This window comes from Taudactylus pleione, unplaced genomic scaffold, assembly GCF_031769625.1.
Source record: "Taudactylus pleione unplaced genomic scaffold, aTauple2 ptg000383l, whole genome shotgun sequence".
NCBI classification, from domain to species: Eukaryota; Metazoa; Chordata; class Amphibia; order Anura; family Myobatrachidae; genus Taudactylus; species Taudactylus pleione.
Genome location: NW_028284784.1, coordinates 194445 through 213647, shown reverse-complemented (window position 1 = coordinate 213647; position 19203 = coordinate 194445). Strand labels below are relative to the sequence as shown.

Sequence of the window (19203 nt, the reverse complement as noted above, 5' to 3'; positions counted from 1 at the left end):
CTGCTAGCTGGGGAGAGTCACATATCTCACTGATACTGTATGTGCAGGCTGCTAGCTGGGGAGAGTCTCATATCTCACTGATACTGTATGTGCAGGCTGCTGGATCTTGTGAGTTTTGCAGAGAAAAAACACCCATAACACGCCACCATACACCCATAACACGCCCACCATACACCTATAACACACCCACTTTACTCGCATAACACGCCCACTAAAAGCATCATTCTGCGTGCACTACCAGCCACCTCCCAGTCACATCCCATCACTGTTCCACAAAATTTCCTATTCCGTCTGTCCCGATCAGCACAGCAACCTTTGTGCGCTCTCTGAGTAACGACTGCGCCGTAGGGGTTTTCAGACAATTTTGTGCCTGCACAGTTTTAAAAAATTGTGAACACAGGCCCAGTGTTCTGTATAGTGTTCCTCTGCGGCAGGGCTGTTTTGATGGGCCCTCAGAGAGTTTGCTGTGGCCCTGATATCCCTGAGAAGCTCCGTAAATTCTGCGGTATGATTTTTTTTAATAGTATTTTTCTCACAAGCATAAAAATTGCCAAAATTCTTCTATCATTGCTATTTATTTTCGAACAATCGCGGCTCTCCTGCAATACTGGCTGTCACCGTTGCCAGGGGCGGATTTAGGGGTTAAGGCCGCCACTAGGTACAACTCCAATGCAGAGGGTCCTGCTGTGCCAACCCCAGCAAGAGGCACCCCTAGGGAAGTCCAGTATTGGCAGTGACAGACTTCTTTGCTGGCCAGTCGGGCTCTCTTTTGCGGATTCAGATGGGTCGCACGTGCGCACAAGTACGGTCTCTGGCCTCCAGTTGCAGATTCACTTAATACTGAATAATAGAAGGAAAAAAAATGTAATTAAAAAATGCTTTATTCATCCCCTTGCTGTGCACGACGAGTGGACTCAACGTCTACATATAACTTAAATTTGCAAACTGCGAGTTCCGCTGTTACTGATCAGCGACAGAGAGTTCTAGGCAGCAGGGGAGACGGGCTCCAGGGAGTGATGTCATTGCGCAGTTTAAAAATAATATGATACTGGAGAATGGGGGATATTCTCCCTGTATCTCCCTATAATCGCACCTAGAAAGATGGGGACACCCATATTTGGAAGAGCGGAGACAAGCTAGGTGCCCACATAAATGGTAATATTGGGCGATCAGTGAGATCAGTCACCAGACATTAGCCCCCCTACATTACAGAAAAATAATGGAGTGCAGGGAACACTCCCATCCTGGCTTCTATTAAGGGGCACCCAGAATTGATAGAGGGGAGTCACCTCTGTAATATGTGGCCAACTATTATCATGTGTCATTTTAGAAATATTGCTCTTTGCTAATGGTCTTTGTTGTCTTTGACGTGACAGGACGCCTCTTCAGTGCTTTCAACTGCTACGCACACCTGGGCGAACTTATAGTATATGTATTATGCCGAGTACGCCATCTGTGCAAAGTGGTGTAAACCAACGCGTTTCGTGGTGTGCATCTAGTACACTTCATAACTGATCCCTCCTGACAGTAGCCTTTTGTCTTGGGTCAGTAGTTTCTTGACTTCACCGTTCATCGTGACTCATGGGACAATTTCTGTCACATTTATTTAAGGTTCATGTTGACTTGAAAATGAAAGAAATAATCAGGTGCACTGACGTGTTATATCATGTTAGGAGCAATGGTTTCCACCCGCCGTCCTCTGCGAGCTGCTCAATGTTTATCCTTACACAGACTGTTTATATTGACAAACATACCAAAAAGACAGTTAGGAGAAGGCAGGTCTGCACTTGTCCTACTATCTTGATCGTACACTCTAAATAAAACATTCCTATTACTGTACAAAAGTGCTGCTTGGCTAAATACAGCACGTTCTGCCTATTTGTATTCATCCAATCTAATTGCTTTATGTGCAAACAAATTAGGAAAAAGAGATTATCAGAGGTATTTGTAAAATACATTAAAACCTTCATGCTTAAAGCATTACTGTAAGCACTGGACAAGTTGTATTTGCTGACGATAATTTGGTGTTTGAAGTCCATTGATAGCTGTAAGTGTTCATTAAACAGAAACATTTAAGACGGCCTGGAAAACAAAGGGATACAGGAGTCCGGATGCTCTCCAGCGCACTCTGAGCTCAGCTTAATGAGACGTAGAACTTGCTGCCAGAAAGTCTTCTAATCTGCTCTTTTATCTGTTTGTTTGTTTTTTAGAAGTGGGGTAGGGTCTTTATTTTTTCTGTCTAAAGCTTTGTCCACACCTAACAGTTATATCTGCAGATGACGGTTGGTTATATACACTGAACAACCGTCATCCGTCATGTGGCCTCCGCTGCAAGTATTACAGGTGTTCGGCTGTCCGCTTGTACACACAGGGCCTGATTCAGAGCCGGACGCTCTGACAGAGCGCTCGCTCTGAATCAGGGCCGGCCTTCTGTTTTTTTAGAGCGGCCTCCGGGCCGCTCGCATAGCTGTGGGTGACCACCCACAGCTATAGCGAGCGGCCAGAAAGATGGTCGCTATGGTCAAGACCATCGGGCTTGCGACGAGACCCTTGTGGTAGGGTCTTGTTGCCGCAAGCCCTAGAGTGCTTTCGGCTCTAACAGAGCCGAAAGCACTCCCACTGACATCACTTGTGATGTCAGTGGGGCCGGCCCCAGAAGGTAGGCGTTCCCATGGGAACGCCTCCGTCTGGGTAGCCACGCCCCCAGCCCGCCCACCAACGGGGGCGTGCTGTCACTCAACATCGACAGCACGCCCTCTTTGGTACGAGACCCTTAACGACTTATTCGGGTCTCGCGCATGCGCACGACGGAGCCGCCTCCGTCGTGCGCATGCGCACTGGGCCACCATAGACCCCCTTGCGAACGCATATCGCTCGCGAGCGAGTCTGAATCAGGCCCACAGCACGATGCCCCAATATATCTGCAGATATATTGGACATAGGCTGTGCAGCACAGACGACGTGATATGTCTGTGACATATATGTATATGTACATATGTATATATATATGTGTATATATACATTTGTCAGTGGCCCTTGAAGGCACGGGCTAGCAGCGCCGTCGCCCAGAGCACCATAGCCTGTAGCGCGCAGCCCTGTGCACTTACCACCAGCGGCTGGCTACGGAAAATCTCGCCCTCCACCCTTTCCCTGGCGTTATTGGTATACACTCAGGGGGAAGCAAGGGGCGGGACAGTGCAGCACAGGACAGAGCTGGGCTCAAAGCAGCGTAGCACCGGCCCGCGGATATATATATATATATATATATATATATATACAGTACTAGGATAAATAATAACGTCTCTGCAGTGCTGTCATTTTACTTTCCATGCCGTGCATTCTCCCCATGGCTGTTCTGTTTGCACAAATTGCTAATCTGTTCTCATTCTGCAGTGACCGCCATTCACATCTAATTAGCTGCGCGTGTTGTCTCCACGTAGCCGTCTCCCTTCAACAGGAGGACCGGGACGGTATAAAACAATTGCTAGTGTCTTGTATTGTTCGATTTGTGAATAATTTGGATGCAGGAAGTCTCTGCGATACATTGTAACATGTTTTGCTGTCTCTTGTCTGAGCAAGATGTTAACTTTTCCCTACAGAGTAGACAGAACCTGGGCACAGTCCCTGTATAAAGATCACTTGTTTTTAAATTCTACCTTAAATTGCTCGATGTACTATTCTGTATAACACAAGTAGGCAATGCTGCAACTGTTTTGGGACTACATGTCCCAGCATGCCTCAGGAGCAAGAGGTAAACTGTACTTCATTAGGTGCCAGTCTGAGGTAACATGTTGTTGTCTTTTTTAGGACTCCAAATAGCAGCACTGCATTCTGGGACTTGTAATGTTATAATAGCCTGATACTCTGCCCCCTGTTTATATATCATATCATATTTTACACTTTATCACAAAGCTTTATTGCCTAGTATATTGGGATATATCCTAATAGACTAATGTCCTATGAATTCTCACCAATCTGTGATGAACTCTTACGACCCTAGTCCTGGCGGCATCTGAGTACCGGTAATCATAACTAGATTAAAGGGAAGCTGACTGTTATAGGTGAAATGCTGAGTTCTGGTTCTGAGGCTCTATCACAAGCATACGGTGCTTATCAGAAATATTACTGACGCTCTCCTCTGTTTGTTATCCAGCAATGACTAAAAAAAACGACTGCGCTGGTTTAATTAATCCCTTCAGCTACTTCAAACAAATGCCAGGAAATTCAATAAAATTCAGAGCAATTTATTGATACTATAATTACTGAAGTCATTATCTATGGTGCAGCAGGTATTTGAGTCATTAACAATGTAATCACTACTTCTGACAATATATAACTGATTCCCGTAATTAGCTCCGTAACGCCTGACTATGGGGGACATGGACTAAGCCTTGGAGAGATATAAAGAACCAACCAAACAGCTACTGTCAAACACAGGGCCTGATTCTGGTTGTATCGCACGGCTGCGTTCGCACACACCCACTAGCTGCGTAAATATGCTAATGAATGTATACGCACTGCCCCCCCACCATATTATGAAGATGCCCAATACTTCATAAAGACGCCTCCTTACCTTCACTAACATCCGTAATAATGTGCAAGATTGCAAAAACATCGGTACAATCGAGAACCATCGGACCAAGACGCAGAATAGTGGTTGACATGACCCTCCCGCAGGAATAGCTAAACTTCCTCCATTGGGTTCGCTGTGGATAATTTATGCACGCCCCTGCAACGGTGTTCGAATACACTGACATGCCTGCATTCGCACGACCACTCCCCCCACCACCCACAAACGGCACTTCCTGTCAATCACTGAGTACTGGGTCTGCGTACTGCCTGCGATCGCATTCCTGATCGCAGCGCCTGGTACGCGCACTGCGTCTTATACGCATGCGCAGAATGCAAACATCAGCTGGCTGCGTGCGAACGCAGCCTTTCGATCCAACCTGAATCAGGCCCACAGTCTGTGAAGTGACCATTAGGAGCTGATTGGTTGGTACTTTACCTCCATCCACTTTATCGCTGTCCAAGGCTTAGCACATCTCCCCCACTTAATGCAAACGCAACTTATGCGCTGAGTGGAAAGCTAATGCCACCGTGTTCTGAGTCATGCGCCATCTATGCGGCCGCACCACCTCGCTCCTCCGTCTGCGAGACCAGCCGTCACCACATGCTGGATGCAGGAGATCCGTCATGCTTTGGCGTTCACTTTGCATGCGTACAACTCAGCATAGCACATAACTACGGCCACACACCCATAAAACCGCTCCCTTGCGTGCGTAGCTTTGCCGTAGCCCAGTTGGCAGCCAGAAATGCCCATTTAGCAGCTGTAGGGTGAAGGCGTTTGGCTCTGATTGTAGAGATGCGGACGCTGCCCGCGGCGTTTGAGCAGTTTGCTAGAAATCACTCTGTGCAGCCGCATTCGGTCTTGCGTGCGACTCAGAGGAGCGCCATGCCACCCCCAATACCTGACACTGGAGGGACGGAACCCAATGTCACTCATCCTGCTGGCCGCGTCTCTGACGCTGAAACCTGTGAAAACGTCCTGTTTCCCCAGTTTAAACCCCAGTATATGGCTGTGTTTACGCCGCCTTGTTCCTGGCGCGGTTCTGCGCTATTTCATATTGATGAGCACTGGGGATACTGAGTGCATGCGGGTGTTTCTGCGTGCAGACTGCCATTATGCAAATGCATTCACCTGCCATTAGGAACGTGGCAGCTTAGCCACGCGGCAGTCTCATCCCTATTTTTGTGTTGAGACCTTTGGAGCGGATTCGCTGTTGTCATCAGGTCTTTGAATTTAATGACTGTTTGGATTGTTGTGCTTGTGCAGATTTGGGGGGGGGGTTTGGGAGGGAGGGGAGGGGGTGGGCCGGGGGCTCCTGGCTCAGAGTCCAGTTAAATCTTTTTTGTCTGTGTCATGAGTTTGCCGGTAAGCTGTCTTACATATGGTTTCTCTTACCATTTCTTTTGCAGATACTTTCTAACTCACCAGAATGTTTTATCATAATGGCCATCGAGCAGAAACACTCGGAATGTATGGAGCACGCCGACTATTTCAACCAGACCACAGGTGAGCGTTTATTCATAGGTTCGTGGTCAGGCCGCTTTTATAACATTAGTACAGATGTGATGCAGCGCGACCGGCCAGGCGCCAGGTTCTGCGCCATTCTGCTAGCAAAAATGCATCTAAGGGCCGTATCCAATCAGACGAGAAAAGCAGCGATCCGCGAAAAAGTATCGCCGATTGCGACTTTTCGCCTGTCAGGAAGGTGTCGCCGTATTCAATTCCATCCGCTTTTCGCGGAAAGTCATTGCAATGTAATAGGCAAAAAAGATTCGCCTCTGAATCGCAGGAGAAAATAAGTGCTAAATTTAGGTTTTGGGGTGCAAAGGTGGGGAAACCACTCAGAACCCTTGGGGCAGCCCCCCCAAAGGACAACTGTGTTAAAAAAAAAACAATAAAAAAACCTTAAGTATACACCAAAACAGAACTTTGAATTTGGAGGCGAAAAAGCACAAAGTGGGGGAACAAGTTCGCAAACTAGCGAAATAAAGTTCTGGGGGTGCACTAAGAAGGGGTCAAGTGTTTTTGGGATTGGAGGTGCTTTTTTGGGGGACAAATTTCACTATTTTTAAAAGTTCACTTTAGAGTCTTTAAAAGATGCTAGCACCCATTGTTAGGTACCCCAAATTTGCCAGGACTACTTATATTCTCCAAAAATCCTGCTTTATGCCATTCTTCACCACTTGTGCAAATATGCTAATTAGAGGCAAATGTACCAACTTACAGTAAGTACCCAAACAGTTTTATCAGGGCTAATAGGGCACTACTATATTGATCCCCAAAGTTTCTGTATGTTTTGGGGGGTACAGGCTGGTTTCCCCGATTCTGACACCACTTTCAGCCTGTTGTAACATCGCGTGTCGCCTATTTTCGCATCTTTTGGAATTAAAAAATATATAATAAATGGTTAATTTAAAAAACAAACACCAATGTACAGCAGTGTTTAGGCTGTGGTGTTCCTGGAATTGAATAGCGTGGACGCGCACGATAAATTTCCGCGGCTAAAATAGGCAATGTAGGCAAAAAGTACGGCATGCGAAACTTTATCGCGAGTGCGACACTAATTTAATACGACCATAAATTGCAATGCGATGCGCTGGACGCCCCAGCAGACTGCGCTGATTAATCTGATATGTGACATTTGTATATCTGTGTCCGACTGAGGCCCTGATTCAGAGCCGGACCCTGAGACAGAGCGCTCGCTCTGAATCAGGGCCATCCCTCTGAATTTTAGAGCGGCCTCATGGCCTCTCGCATAGCTGTGGGTGACCACCCACAGCTATAGCGAGCGGCCAAAATGATGGTCGCGATGGTCAAGACCATCGCGACCATCGGGCTTGCGACGAGACCCTTGCGGTAGGTTCTCGTCTGCCGCCAGCCCTGGAGTGCTTTTGGCTCTATCAGAGCCAAAAGCACTCCCACTGACATCACTAGTGATGTCAGTGGGGCCGGCCCCAGATGGTAGGCGTTCCCATGGGAACGCCTCCGTCTGGGCAGCCACGCCACCGGCACGCTCACCATCGACAGCACGCCCCCTTTGGTACGAGACCCATAACGACGGCTTGGCCGTCGTTATTCGGGTCTCGCGCATGCGCACAACGGAGCCGCCTCCGTCGTGCGCATGCGCACTTGGGCAACATCGACCCGCTTGCGAGCGGGTCTGAATCAGGCCCTGAGTCTGTAAAGGGAACTTTGCGTGGAATAAAGCTGCGGCAGCTGTATCATAACACTTTGCAGGCTGATTTAGAGACGCAGTCGCACACAGATGTACAAGTGTCACATATCAAATTGATCAGCGCAGTCTGATGGTGCGTCCACGTCACATCACATTGCAGCATAATCATCCAGTTGGTGCAGTAATAATCTTTTCATTTTCTCCCTCTTCTTTTAAAATAATTACCTCTCATTGAATCCCCTTCTTCTGCTGGCTGATTGTGTTTACGTTACTATCCATATGTCTAACGACTGGAGATAAAGAAAGATTGCTCGCTCACTATGGCGGGATCGTCTGCCAGCTCGTAGTGCAGCATTTCCGGCAAAAAAAATCTGCAGAAAAGATGTCCGCTGCTAGCAGAGTCTCACGGGACCAGGCGCGCCACGAGGGGCTGTTTGGCGCGATTGCAGCAAAGACGAGTGAGGATCCATCTGTAGTTAGTATTGTGTAATGTAATATATCTAGGCATTCTCAGTGACTTGGATCGCTATTCTGGTGAACAGTATTAATGGAGAACATTTATCTAGTTGTTCCTAAATTTAGCCCCCAAGAGAGATACTAGGGGGTAAATGTACTAAAGTCTGGGTTTGTAAAAATGGAGAAGTTGCCCCTAGAGGAATGGGTATGAAATACCGGCAGTCGGGAAGCCTGCTGTCAATATACCGACAGCGACATCCCGATGCTCAGGCTCTCGACAAGGGTCGGGTAAATATACTTACCCTCCCCCCTTCTCCCCCTAACACTCTGTTTCTACATGCTAACACTAACCCACCCCCTACCCTATCCTAACCCTCCCCGGTAGTCCCTAACCCTGCCCCCTTTACTGCCTTAACCTAACCCCCCCCCCCAGTGGTGCCAAACCCTAACCCACCCCCGGCGATACCTAACCCTAACCTCCCCCTCCCCATGCCTAACCCTAACCCCCCCCTGTGACACCTAAACTTCGCCCCCCGTGGCTAAGTCCTAACCAGCCCTTACGTTCGGCATTCCTGGCTGTGGGGATTCCGGCGTGGGGATGTCTCCTCCTGTTGGTATTCTGGAGCTGGTCTTCTAGCCAGGTAGTGCCATTCCGGTGCCAGGATTTCTTCAGCCGGGATGCCGCATGTCGGTATTATAACTGCATCCAGCCCATAGCAACCATTCAGATTCTACTTAACAATTATCTAACACCTTCTAAAAGATAATAGCTAGAATCTGATTGGTTGCTATGGGCAACATCTCCACTTCTAATAACCCGCACTAGTGTTTCTCTTGGGGGCCAAATTCAGGAAAAACTAGATAATTGTTCTCCATTAATTCTGTTCACCAGAATGGCGAGATCCATTTACCCCTGAGTGTCATAGACTGAGGCAAGCTCCTGTCGTTTCAGTGATGAATGTCTTCGCTCACTGTCTCAGACCTGTGTTCCCATTGGTTAGTGATCAGCGGAACTCTCACCATTTGGCTCGGTTAGACTTTCATTCGCCAACGGAAACTTAGAGTGTCATTAGAAGTTATACAAAAGGTCCCACCATTCACCCTGTAGTGTGACCACGATCTAAGTCGGTATGATCTGTGCAGGCTTAGTTATGTGTAAAAAATATATAATCAATGGTTAATTTAAAAAACAAACACCAATGTACGGCAGTGTTTAGGCTGTGGTGTTCCTGGCGTTGTTCTGTACTATATCATATTGATGAGCCCAAGGATACTGATACTGTCTGTATATCATAGATACATTGTTCTCTCCTCCAATCCGTCTATGCTGTCCACCCAGATAACTCTTATGGTGCATACACACGATCAGATTTTTCCTTCAGATATGAACGATAACGATTTAAAAATCGTTCAGTCGTTCATATCTGAAGGAAAATCGTTCATATCTGACATGCCTGAACGATGGACGATCAACGATGCGCGTTCCCGTTTGTCAGATAACGATATCTGACATCTGATGTGTTTGCAGTCAGACTTGGACGATTCCATTCATTTTAATGCAGTCAAAAATCGTTCAATCGTTCAAATCGTTCAAATCGTTCAAAACTTTGGTCAAATCGTCCAAATCGTTCAAATCGTTTAATCGTTCAGTCGTTCATCTGACAAATCTGACAAGTCTGACAAATCTGACCGTGTGTATGCTCCATTAGGTGGAACTTCCACAACAAAATGCCCGATTTTCTCTCGGTAGCATCTGTGCCGCAGTCTATGGTGGCACGGCACAGATTTGAGCTATTTCCAATCTGGCTTTATTATTATTATTATTATTATTACCAGTTATTTATATAGCGCACACATATTCCGTAGCGCTGGCTTTCTCGTATTGCGTTCCAAGAGGAACTCTCATGTAGACCTGCCCTGAGGTGCCCACACTCTCCTTTCAGCAGACTCCTCCGCAGAACACAGACAGATTTCCCAGGAGAACAGACTTCTAGAAATGGTCACTTTATCTTAATTGCTTTGTGCTAAGCTAGTAACTGCTTATCCATCAATTCCCTTATCTTAGCAGGGTCTGTAGGAAAGTATCTGGGAATATCAGGAAATGATTGATTGATTTTGCGCAACCAGTTGGTGCAGTAATAATCTTTTCATTTTCCCCTCTACTTCTAAAATAATGACCTTCCATTGAATCCCCTTCTACTGCTGGCTGATTGTGTTTGTGTTACTATCCATATGCCTAATGACTGGAGATAAAGAAAGATTGCTCGCTCAGTATATAGCGGCATGGTCTGCCAGCTCGTAGTGCTGAGCTCTCACTGTTCTGCTAATCAATACCTTATATATTTCTTTTGGCAGAAACACTTTATGTGAAATTCATCCAGAAATATTCAGGCCAGGATTTTGTTATCACCTTCTGGACGTTATGTCACTTTTCAGCTGTAATTAACGTCTTACGCTTCCTGCTGTAAATTCATTCCAAGATGACGTCATGCGGATAAATCTCTGGGAATGTTTTCCCTACCTGTGTTTCCACCCGATTACATTTTAGATGATTGAATTCATTGTACGTCTTTAATTTATCCGTTACTTTGCTACATGATGATGATAGTACAGCAGGGTGGTGGAATGGCACTACAATACAGAGGGGGTTATTAGTCACTACAGTACAGAGGGGGTTATTAGGCACTACAATACAGAGGGGGTTATTAGGCACTACAGTACAGAGGGGGTTATTAGGCACTATAGTACAGAGGGGGTTATTAGGCACTACAGTACAGAGGGGGTTATTAGTCACTACAGTACAGAGAGGGTTATTAGGCACTACAGTACAGAGGGGGTTATCAGGCACTACAGTACAGGGGGGGTTATTAGTCACTACAGTACAGTGGGGTTATTAGGCACTACAGTACCGTTGGACTTATTAGGCACTACAGTACAGTGGGGGTTATTAGGCACTACGGTACAGTGGGGCTTATTAGGCACTACGGTACAGTGGGGGCTATTAGGCTCTACCGTACAGTGGGGGCTATTAGGCACTACGGTACAGTGGGGGTTATTAGGCACTATGGTACAGTGGGGGTTATTAGGCACTACAGTACAGTGAGGTTATTAGGCACTATAGTACAGAGGGAGTTATTAGGCACTACAGTACAGAGGGGGTTATTAGGCACTACAGTACAGGGGGGTTATTAGTCACTACAGTACAGTGGGGTTATTAGGCACTACAGTACAGTGGGGGTTATTAGGCACTACAGTACAGAGGGGGTTATTAGGCACTACAGTACAGGGGGGGGTATTAGTCACTACAGTACAGTGGGGTTATTAGGCACTACAGTACAGTGGGGTTATTAGGCACTACAGTACAGAGGGGGTTATTAGGCACTACAGTACAGTGGGGGTTATTAGTGACTACAGTACAGTGGGGTTATTAGGCACTACAATACAGTGGGGGTTATTAGTCACTACAGTACAGTGGGGTTATTAGGCACTTCAGTACAGTGGGGGTTATTAGTCACTACAGTACAGTGGGGTCATTAGGCACTACAGTACAGTGGGGGTTATTAGGCACTACAGTACAGAGGGGGTTATTAGGCACTACAGTACAGAGGGATTTATTAGGCACTACAGTACAGTGGGGGTTATTAGGCACTACAGTACAGAGGGGGTTATTAGTCACTACAGTACAGACAGGGTTATTAGGCACTACGGTACAGAGGCGGTTATTAGTCACTACAGTACAGCGGGGGTTATTAGTCACTACAGTACAGAGGGGGTTATTAGGCACTACGGTACAGAGGGGATTATTAGGCACTACAGTACAGTGGGGGTTATTAGTAACTATAGTACAGTGGGGTTATTAGGCACTACAGTACAGAGGGGTTTATTAGGCACTACAGTACAGAGGGGGTTATTAGTCACTACAGTACAGTGGGGTTATTAGGCACTACAGTACAGAGGGGGTTATTACTACAGTACAGTGGGGGTTATTAGTCACTACAGTACAGTGGGGTTATTAGGCAGTACAGTACAGTGGGGGTTATTAGGCACTACAGTACAGAGGGGGTTATTAGTCACTACAGTACAGAGGGACTTATTAGGCTCTACAGTACAGAGGGGGTTATTTGGCACTACAGTACAGAGGGGGTTATTAGGCACTACTGTACAGAGGGATTTATTAGGCACTACAGTACAGAGGAAGTTATTAGGCACTACAGTACAGATGGACTTATTAGGCAATACAGTACAGTGGGGCTTATTAGGCACTACATTTCAGAGGGGGTTATTAGGCACTACAGTACAACGGGGGTTATTAGGCACTAAAGTACAGTGGGGGTTATTAGTCACTACAGTACAGAGGAACTTATTAGGCACTACAGTATAGAGGGGGTTATTAGGCACTACAGTACAGTGGGACTTATTAGGCACTACGGTACAGTGGGGGTTATTAGGCACTACGGTACAGTGGGGCTTATTAGGAACTACGGTACAGTGGGGGCTATTAGGCTCTATCGTACAGTGGGGGCTATTAGGCACTACGGTACAGTGGGTTTATTAGGCACTACAGTAGAGTAGGGGTTATTAGGCACTACAGTACAGTGGGGGTTATTAGGCACTACAGTACAGTGGGGATTATTAGGCACCACGGTACAGTGGGGATTATTAGGCACTACGGTACAGTGGGAATTATTAGGCATTACTGTACAGTGGGGTTATTAGGCACTACGGTACAGTGGGGGTTATTAGGCACTACAGTACAGTGGGGCTTATTAGGCACTACGGTACAGTGGGGGTTATTAGGCACTACAGTACAGTGGGGGTTATTAGGCACTACAGTACAGTGGGGGTTATTAGTCACTACAGTACAGTGGGGTTATTAGGCACTACAGTATAGTGGGAGTTACTAGGCACTACAGTACAGAGGGGGTTATTAGGCACTACAGTACAGGGGGGTTATTAGTCACTACAGTATAGTGGGAGTTACTAGGCACTACAGTACAGAGGGGGTTATTAGTCACTACAGTACAGAGAGGGTTATTAGGCACAGTACAGTGGGGCTTATTAGGCACTACAGTACAGTGGGACTTATTAGGCACTACTGTACAGTGGGGCTTATTAGGCACAGTACAGTGGGGCTTATTAGGTACTACAGTACAGTGGGGTTATTAGGCACTACAGTACAGAGGGACTTTTTAGGCACTACAGTACAGAGGGGGTTATTAGGCACTACAGTACAGTGGGACTTATTAAGCACTACAGTACAGTGGGGGTTATTAGGCACTACGGTACAGTTGGGCTTATTAGGCTCTACGGTACAGTGGGGGCTATTAGACTCTACCATACAGTGGGGGCTATTAGGCATTTCGGTACAGTGGGTTTATTAGGCACTACAGTACAGTGGGGGTTATTAGGCACTACAATACAGTGGGGGTTATTAGGCACTGTGGTACAGTGGTGCTTATTAGGCATCACGGTACAGTGGGGGTTATTAGGCATTACTGTACAGTGGGGGTTATTAGGCATTACAATACAGTGGGGTTATTAGGCACTACGGTACAGTGGGGCTTATTAGGCACTACAGTACAGTGGGGGCTTATTAGGCACTACAGTACAGTGGGGGTTATTAGGCACTACTGTACAGTGGGGTTATTAGGCACTACGGTACAGTGGGGGTTATTAGGCATTACTGTACAGTGGGGTTATTAGGCACTACGGTACAGTGGGGCTTATTAGGCACTACGGTACAGTGGGGCTTATTAGGCACTACAGTTCAGTGGGGTTATTAGGCACTACACTATAGTGGGAGTTACTAGGCACTACAGTACAGTGGGGTTATTAGTCACTACAGTATAGTGGGGCTTATTAGGCACTACAGTACAGAGGGGGTTATTATTCACAGTACAGTGGGGCTTATTAGGTACTACAGTACAGTGGGGTTATTAGGCACTACAGTACAGTGGGGGTTATTAGGCACTACAGTACAGTGGGGGTTATTAGGCACTACAGTACAGTGGGGTTATTATGCACTACAGTACAGAGGGACTTATTAGGCTCTACAGTACAGAGGGGGTTATTAGGCACTACAGTACGGTGGGACTTATTAGGCTCTACAGTACAGAGGGACTTATTAGGCACTACAGTACTGTGGGGGTTATTAGGCACTACAGTACAGTGGGGTTATTATGCACTACAGTATAGTGGGAGTTACTAGGCACTACAGTACAGTGGGACTTCTTAGGCACTACAGTAAAGTGGGGCTTATTAGGTACTACAGTACAGTGGGGGTTATTAGGTACTACAGTACAGTGGGGGTTATTAGGCACTACAGTACAGTGGGGGTTATTAGGTACTACAGTACAGTGAGGCTTATTAGGTACTACTGTACAGTGGGGGTTATTAGGCACTACAGTACAGTGGGACTTATTAGGCACAGTACAGTGGGGCTTATTAGGTACTACAGTACAGTTGGGGTTATTAGGCACTACAGTACAGAGGGGGTTATTAGGCACTACAGTACAGGGGGGGTTATTAGTCACTACAGTACAGTGGGGTTATTAGGCACTACAGTACAGAGGGGGTTATTACTCACTACAGTACAGTGGGGGTTATTAGTCACTACAGTACAGTGGGGTTATTAGGCACTACAGTACAGAGGGGGTTATTAGGCACAGTACAGTGGGGCTTATTAGGCACTACAGTACAGTGGGACTTATTAGGCACTACGGTACAGTGGGGCTTATTAGGCACAGTACAGTGGGGCTTATTAGGTACTACAGTACAGTGGGGTTATTAGGCACTACAGTACAGAGGGACTTTTTAGGCACTACAGTATAGAGGGGGTTATTAGGCACTACAGTACAGTGGGACTTATTAAGCCCTACGGTACAGTGGGGGTTATTAGGCACTACGGTACAGTTGGGCTTATTAGGCTCTACGGTACAGTGGGGGCTATTAGACTCTTCCATACAGTGGGGGCTATTAGGCATTACGGTACAGTGGGTTTATTAGGCACTACAGTACAGTGGGGGTTATTAGGCACTACAATACAGTGGGGGTTATTAAGCACTGTGGTACAGTGGTGCTTATTAGGCATCACGGTACAGTGGGGGTTATTAGGCATTACTGTACAGTGGGGGTTATCAGGCATTACTGTACAGTGGGGTTATTAGGCACTACGGTACAGTGGGGCTTATTAGGCACTACAGTACAGTGGGCCTTATTAGGCACTACAGTACAGTGGGGGTTATTAGGCACTACTGTACAGTGGGGTTATTAGGCACTACGGTACAGTGGGGGTTATTAGGCATTGCTGTACATTGGGGTTATTAGGCACTACGGTACAGTGGGGCTTATTAGGCACTACGGTACAGTGGGGCTTAAGAGGCACTACAGTTCAGTGGGGTTATTAGGCACTACACTATAGTGGGAGTTACTAGGCACTACAGTACAGTGGGGTTATTAGTCACTACAGTATAGTGGGGCTTATTAGGCACTACAGTACAGAGGGGGTTATTATTCACAGTACAGTGGGGCTTATTAGGTACTACAGTACAGTGGGGTTATTAGGCACTACAGTACAGTGGGGGTTATTAGGCACTACAGTACAGTGGGGGTTATTAGGCACTACAGTACAGTGGGGTTATTATGCACTACAGTACAGAGGGACTTATTAGGCTCTACAGTACAGAGGGGGTTATTAGGCACTACAGTACGGTGGGACATATTAGGCTCTACAGTACAGAGGGACTTATTAAGCACTACAGTACAGTGGGGGTTATTAGGCACTACAGTACAGTGGGGTTATTATGCACTACAGTATAGTGGGAGTTACTAGGCACTACATTACAGTGGGACTTCTTAGGCACTACAGTAAAGTGGGGCTTATTAGGTACTACAGTACAGTGGGGGTTATTAGGTACTACAGTACAGTGGGGGTTATTAGGCACTACAGTACAGTGGGGCTTTTTAGGCACAGTACAGTGGGGCTTATTAGGTACTACAGTACAGTGAGGCTTATTAGGTACTACTGTACAGTGGGGGTTATTAGGCACTACAGTACAGTGGGACTTATTAGGCACAGTACAGTGGGGCTTATTAGGTACTACAGTACAGTTGGGGTTATTAGGCACTACAGTACAGAGGGGGTTATTAGGCACTACAGTACAGGGGGGGGGGTTATTAGTCACTACAGTACAGTGGAGTTATTAGGCACTACAGTACAGAGGGGGTTATTACTCACTACAGTACAGTGGGGGTTATTAGTCACTACAGTACAGTGGGGTTATTAGGCACTACAGTACAGAGGGGGTTATTAGTCACTACAGTACAGAGAGGGTTATTAGGCACTACAGTACGGGGGGGTTATTAGGCACTACAGTATAGTGGGGGTTATTAGGCACTACAGTACAGAGGGGGTTATTAGTCACTACAGTACAGAGGGACTTATTAGGCTCTACAGTACAGAGGGGGTTATTAGGCACTACAGTACAGAGGGATTTATTAGGCACTACAGTACAGAGGAAGTTATTAGGCACTACAGTACAGATGGACTTATTAGGCACTACATTACAGACGGGGTTATTAGGCACTACAGTACAAGGGGGTTATTAGGCACTACAGTACAGTGGGGGTTATTAGTCACTACAGTACAGAGGGACTTATTAGGCACTACAGTACAGTTGGGGTTATTAGTCACTACAGTACAGAGGAACTTATTAGGCACTTCAGTATAGAGGGGGTTATTAGGCACTACAGTACAGTGGGACTTATTAGGCACTACGGTACAGTGGGGGTTATTAGGCACTACTGTACAGTGGGGCTTATTAGGAACTACGGTACAGTGGGGGCTATTAGGCTCTACCGTACAGTGGGGGCTATTAGGCACTACGGTACAGTGGGTTTATTAGGCACTACAGTACACTGGGGGTTATTAGGCACTACAGTACAGTGGGGGTTATTAGGCACTACAGTACAGTGGGGGTTATTAGGCACTACAGTACAGTGAGGCTTATTAGGCACCACGGTACAGTGGGGATTATTAGGCACTACGGTACAGTGGGAATTATTTGGCATTACTGTACAGTGGGGTTATTAGGCACTACGGTACAGTGGGGGTTATTAGGCACTACAGTACAGTGGGGGTTATTAGGCACTACAGTACAGTGGGGGTTATTAGTCACTACAGTACAGTGGGGTTATTAGGCACTACAGTATAGTGGGAGTTACTAGGCACTACAGTACAGTGGGGCTTATTAGGCACTACAGTACAGTGGGACTTATTAGGCACTACAGTACAGTGGGGCTTATTAGGCACTACAGTACAGTGGGGTTATTAGGCACTACAGTACAGAGGGACTTTTTAGGCACTACAGTACAGAGGGGGTTATTAGGCACTACAGTACAGTGGGACTTATTAAGCACTACAGTACAGTGGGGGTTATTAGGCACTACGGTACAGTGGGGCTTATTAGGCTCTACGGTACAGTGGGGGCTATTAGACTCTACCATACAGTGGGGTTATTAGGCATTACGGTACAGTGGGTTTATTAGGCACTACAGTACAGTGGGGGGTTTTAGGCACTACAATACAGTGGGGGTTATTAGACACTGTGGTACAGTGGTGCTTATTAGGCATCACGGTACAGTGGGGGTTATTAGGCATTACTGTACAGTAGGGGTTATTAGGCACTACAGTACAGTGGGGGTTATTAGGCACTACAGTACAGTGGGGTTATTAGGCACTACAGTACAGTGGGGCTTTTTAGGCACAGTACAGTGGGGCTTATTAGGTACTACAGTACAGTGAGGCTTATTAGGTACTACTGTACAGTGGGGGTTATTAGGCACTACAGTACAGTGGGACTTATTAGGCACAGTACAGTGGGGCTTATTAGGTACTACAGTACAGTTGGGGTTATTAGGCACTACAGTACAGGGGGGGGGTTATTAGTCACTACAGTACAGTGGAGTTATTAGGCACTACAGTACAGAGGGGGTTATTACTCACTACAGTACAGTGGGGGTTATTAGTCACTACAGTACAGTGGGGTTATTAGGCACTACAGTACAGAGGGGGTTATTAGTCACTACAGTACAGAGAGGGTTATTAGGCACTACAGTACGGGGGGGTTATTAGGCACTACAGTATAGTGGGGGTTATTAGGCACTACAGTACAGAGGGGGTTATTAGTCACTACAGTACAGAGGGACTTATTAGGCTCTACAGTACAGAGGGGGTTATTAGGCACTACAGTACAGAGGGATTTATTAGGCACTACAGTACAGAGGAAGTTATTAGGCACTACAGTACAGATGGACTTATTAGGCACTACATTACAGACGGGGTTATTAGGCACTACAGTACAAGGGGGTTATTAGGCACTACAGTACAGTGGGGGTTATTAGTCACTACAGTACAGAGGGACTTATTAGGCACTACAGTACAGTTGGGGTTATTAGTCACTACAGTACAGAGGAACTTATTAGGCACTTCAGTATAGAGGGGGTTATTAGGCACTACAGTACAGTGGGACTTATTAGGCACTACGGTACAGTGGGGTTATTAGGCACTACAGTACAGTGGGGTTATTAGGCACTACAGTACAGAGGGGGTTATTAGGCACTACAGTACAGTGGGTTTTATTAGTGACTACAGTACAGTGGGGTTATTAGGCACTACAATACAGTGGGGGTTATTAGTCACTACAGTACAGTGGGGTTATTAGGCACTTCAGTACAGTGGGGGTTATTAGTCACTACAGTACAGTGGGGTCATTAGGCACTACAGTACAGTGGGGGTTATTAGGCACTACAGTACAGAGGGGGTTATTAGGCACTACAGTACAGAGGGATTTATTAGGCACTACAGTACAGTGGGGGTTATTAGGCACTACAGTACAGAGGGGGTTATTAGTCACTACAGTACAGACAGGGTTATTAGGCACTACGGTACAGAGGCGGTTATTAGTCACTACAGTACAGCGGGGGTTATTAGTCACTACAGTAC

The 19203-nt window shown here is 46.5% G+C and overlaps 1 protein-coding gene across 1 annotated transcript in view; it reads left to right on the top strand.

Annotated features, from left to right (window-relative positions):
• LOC148507797 (vasoactive intestinal polypeptide receptor-like) overlaps positions 1-19203 on the top strand; it is a gene marked incomplete at its 3' end in the record, with an annotated part of 261940 nt that overhangs the window by 87954 nt on the left and 154783 nt on the right. The window contains exon 2 of the mRNA XM_088445578.1: positions 5980-6076. Within this exon, the coding sequence (XP_088301704.1) occupies positions 5980-6076 (97 nt within the window). The remainder of the gene's footprint in view (positions 1-5979; positions 6077-19203) is intronic.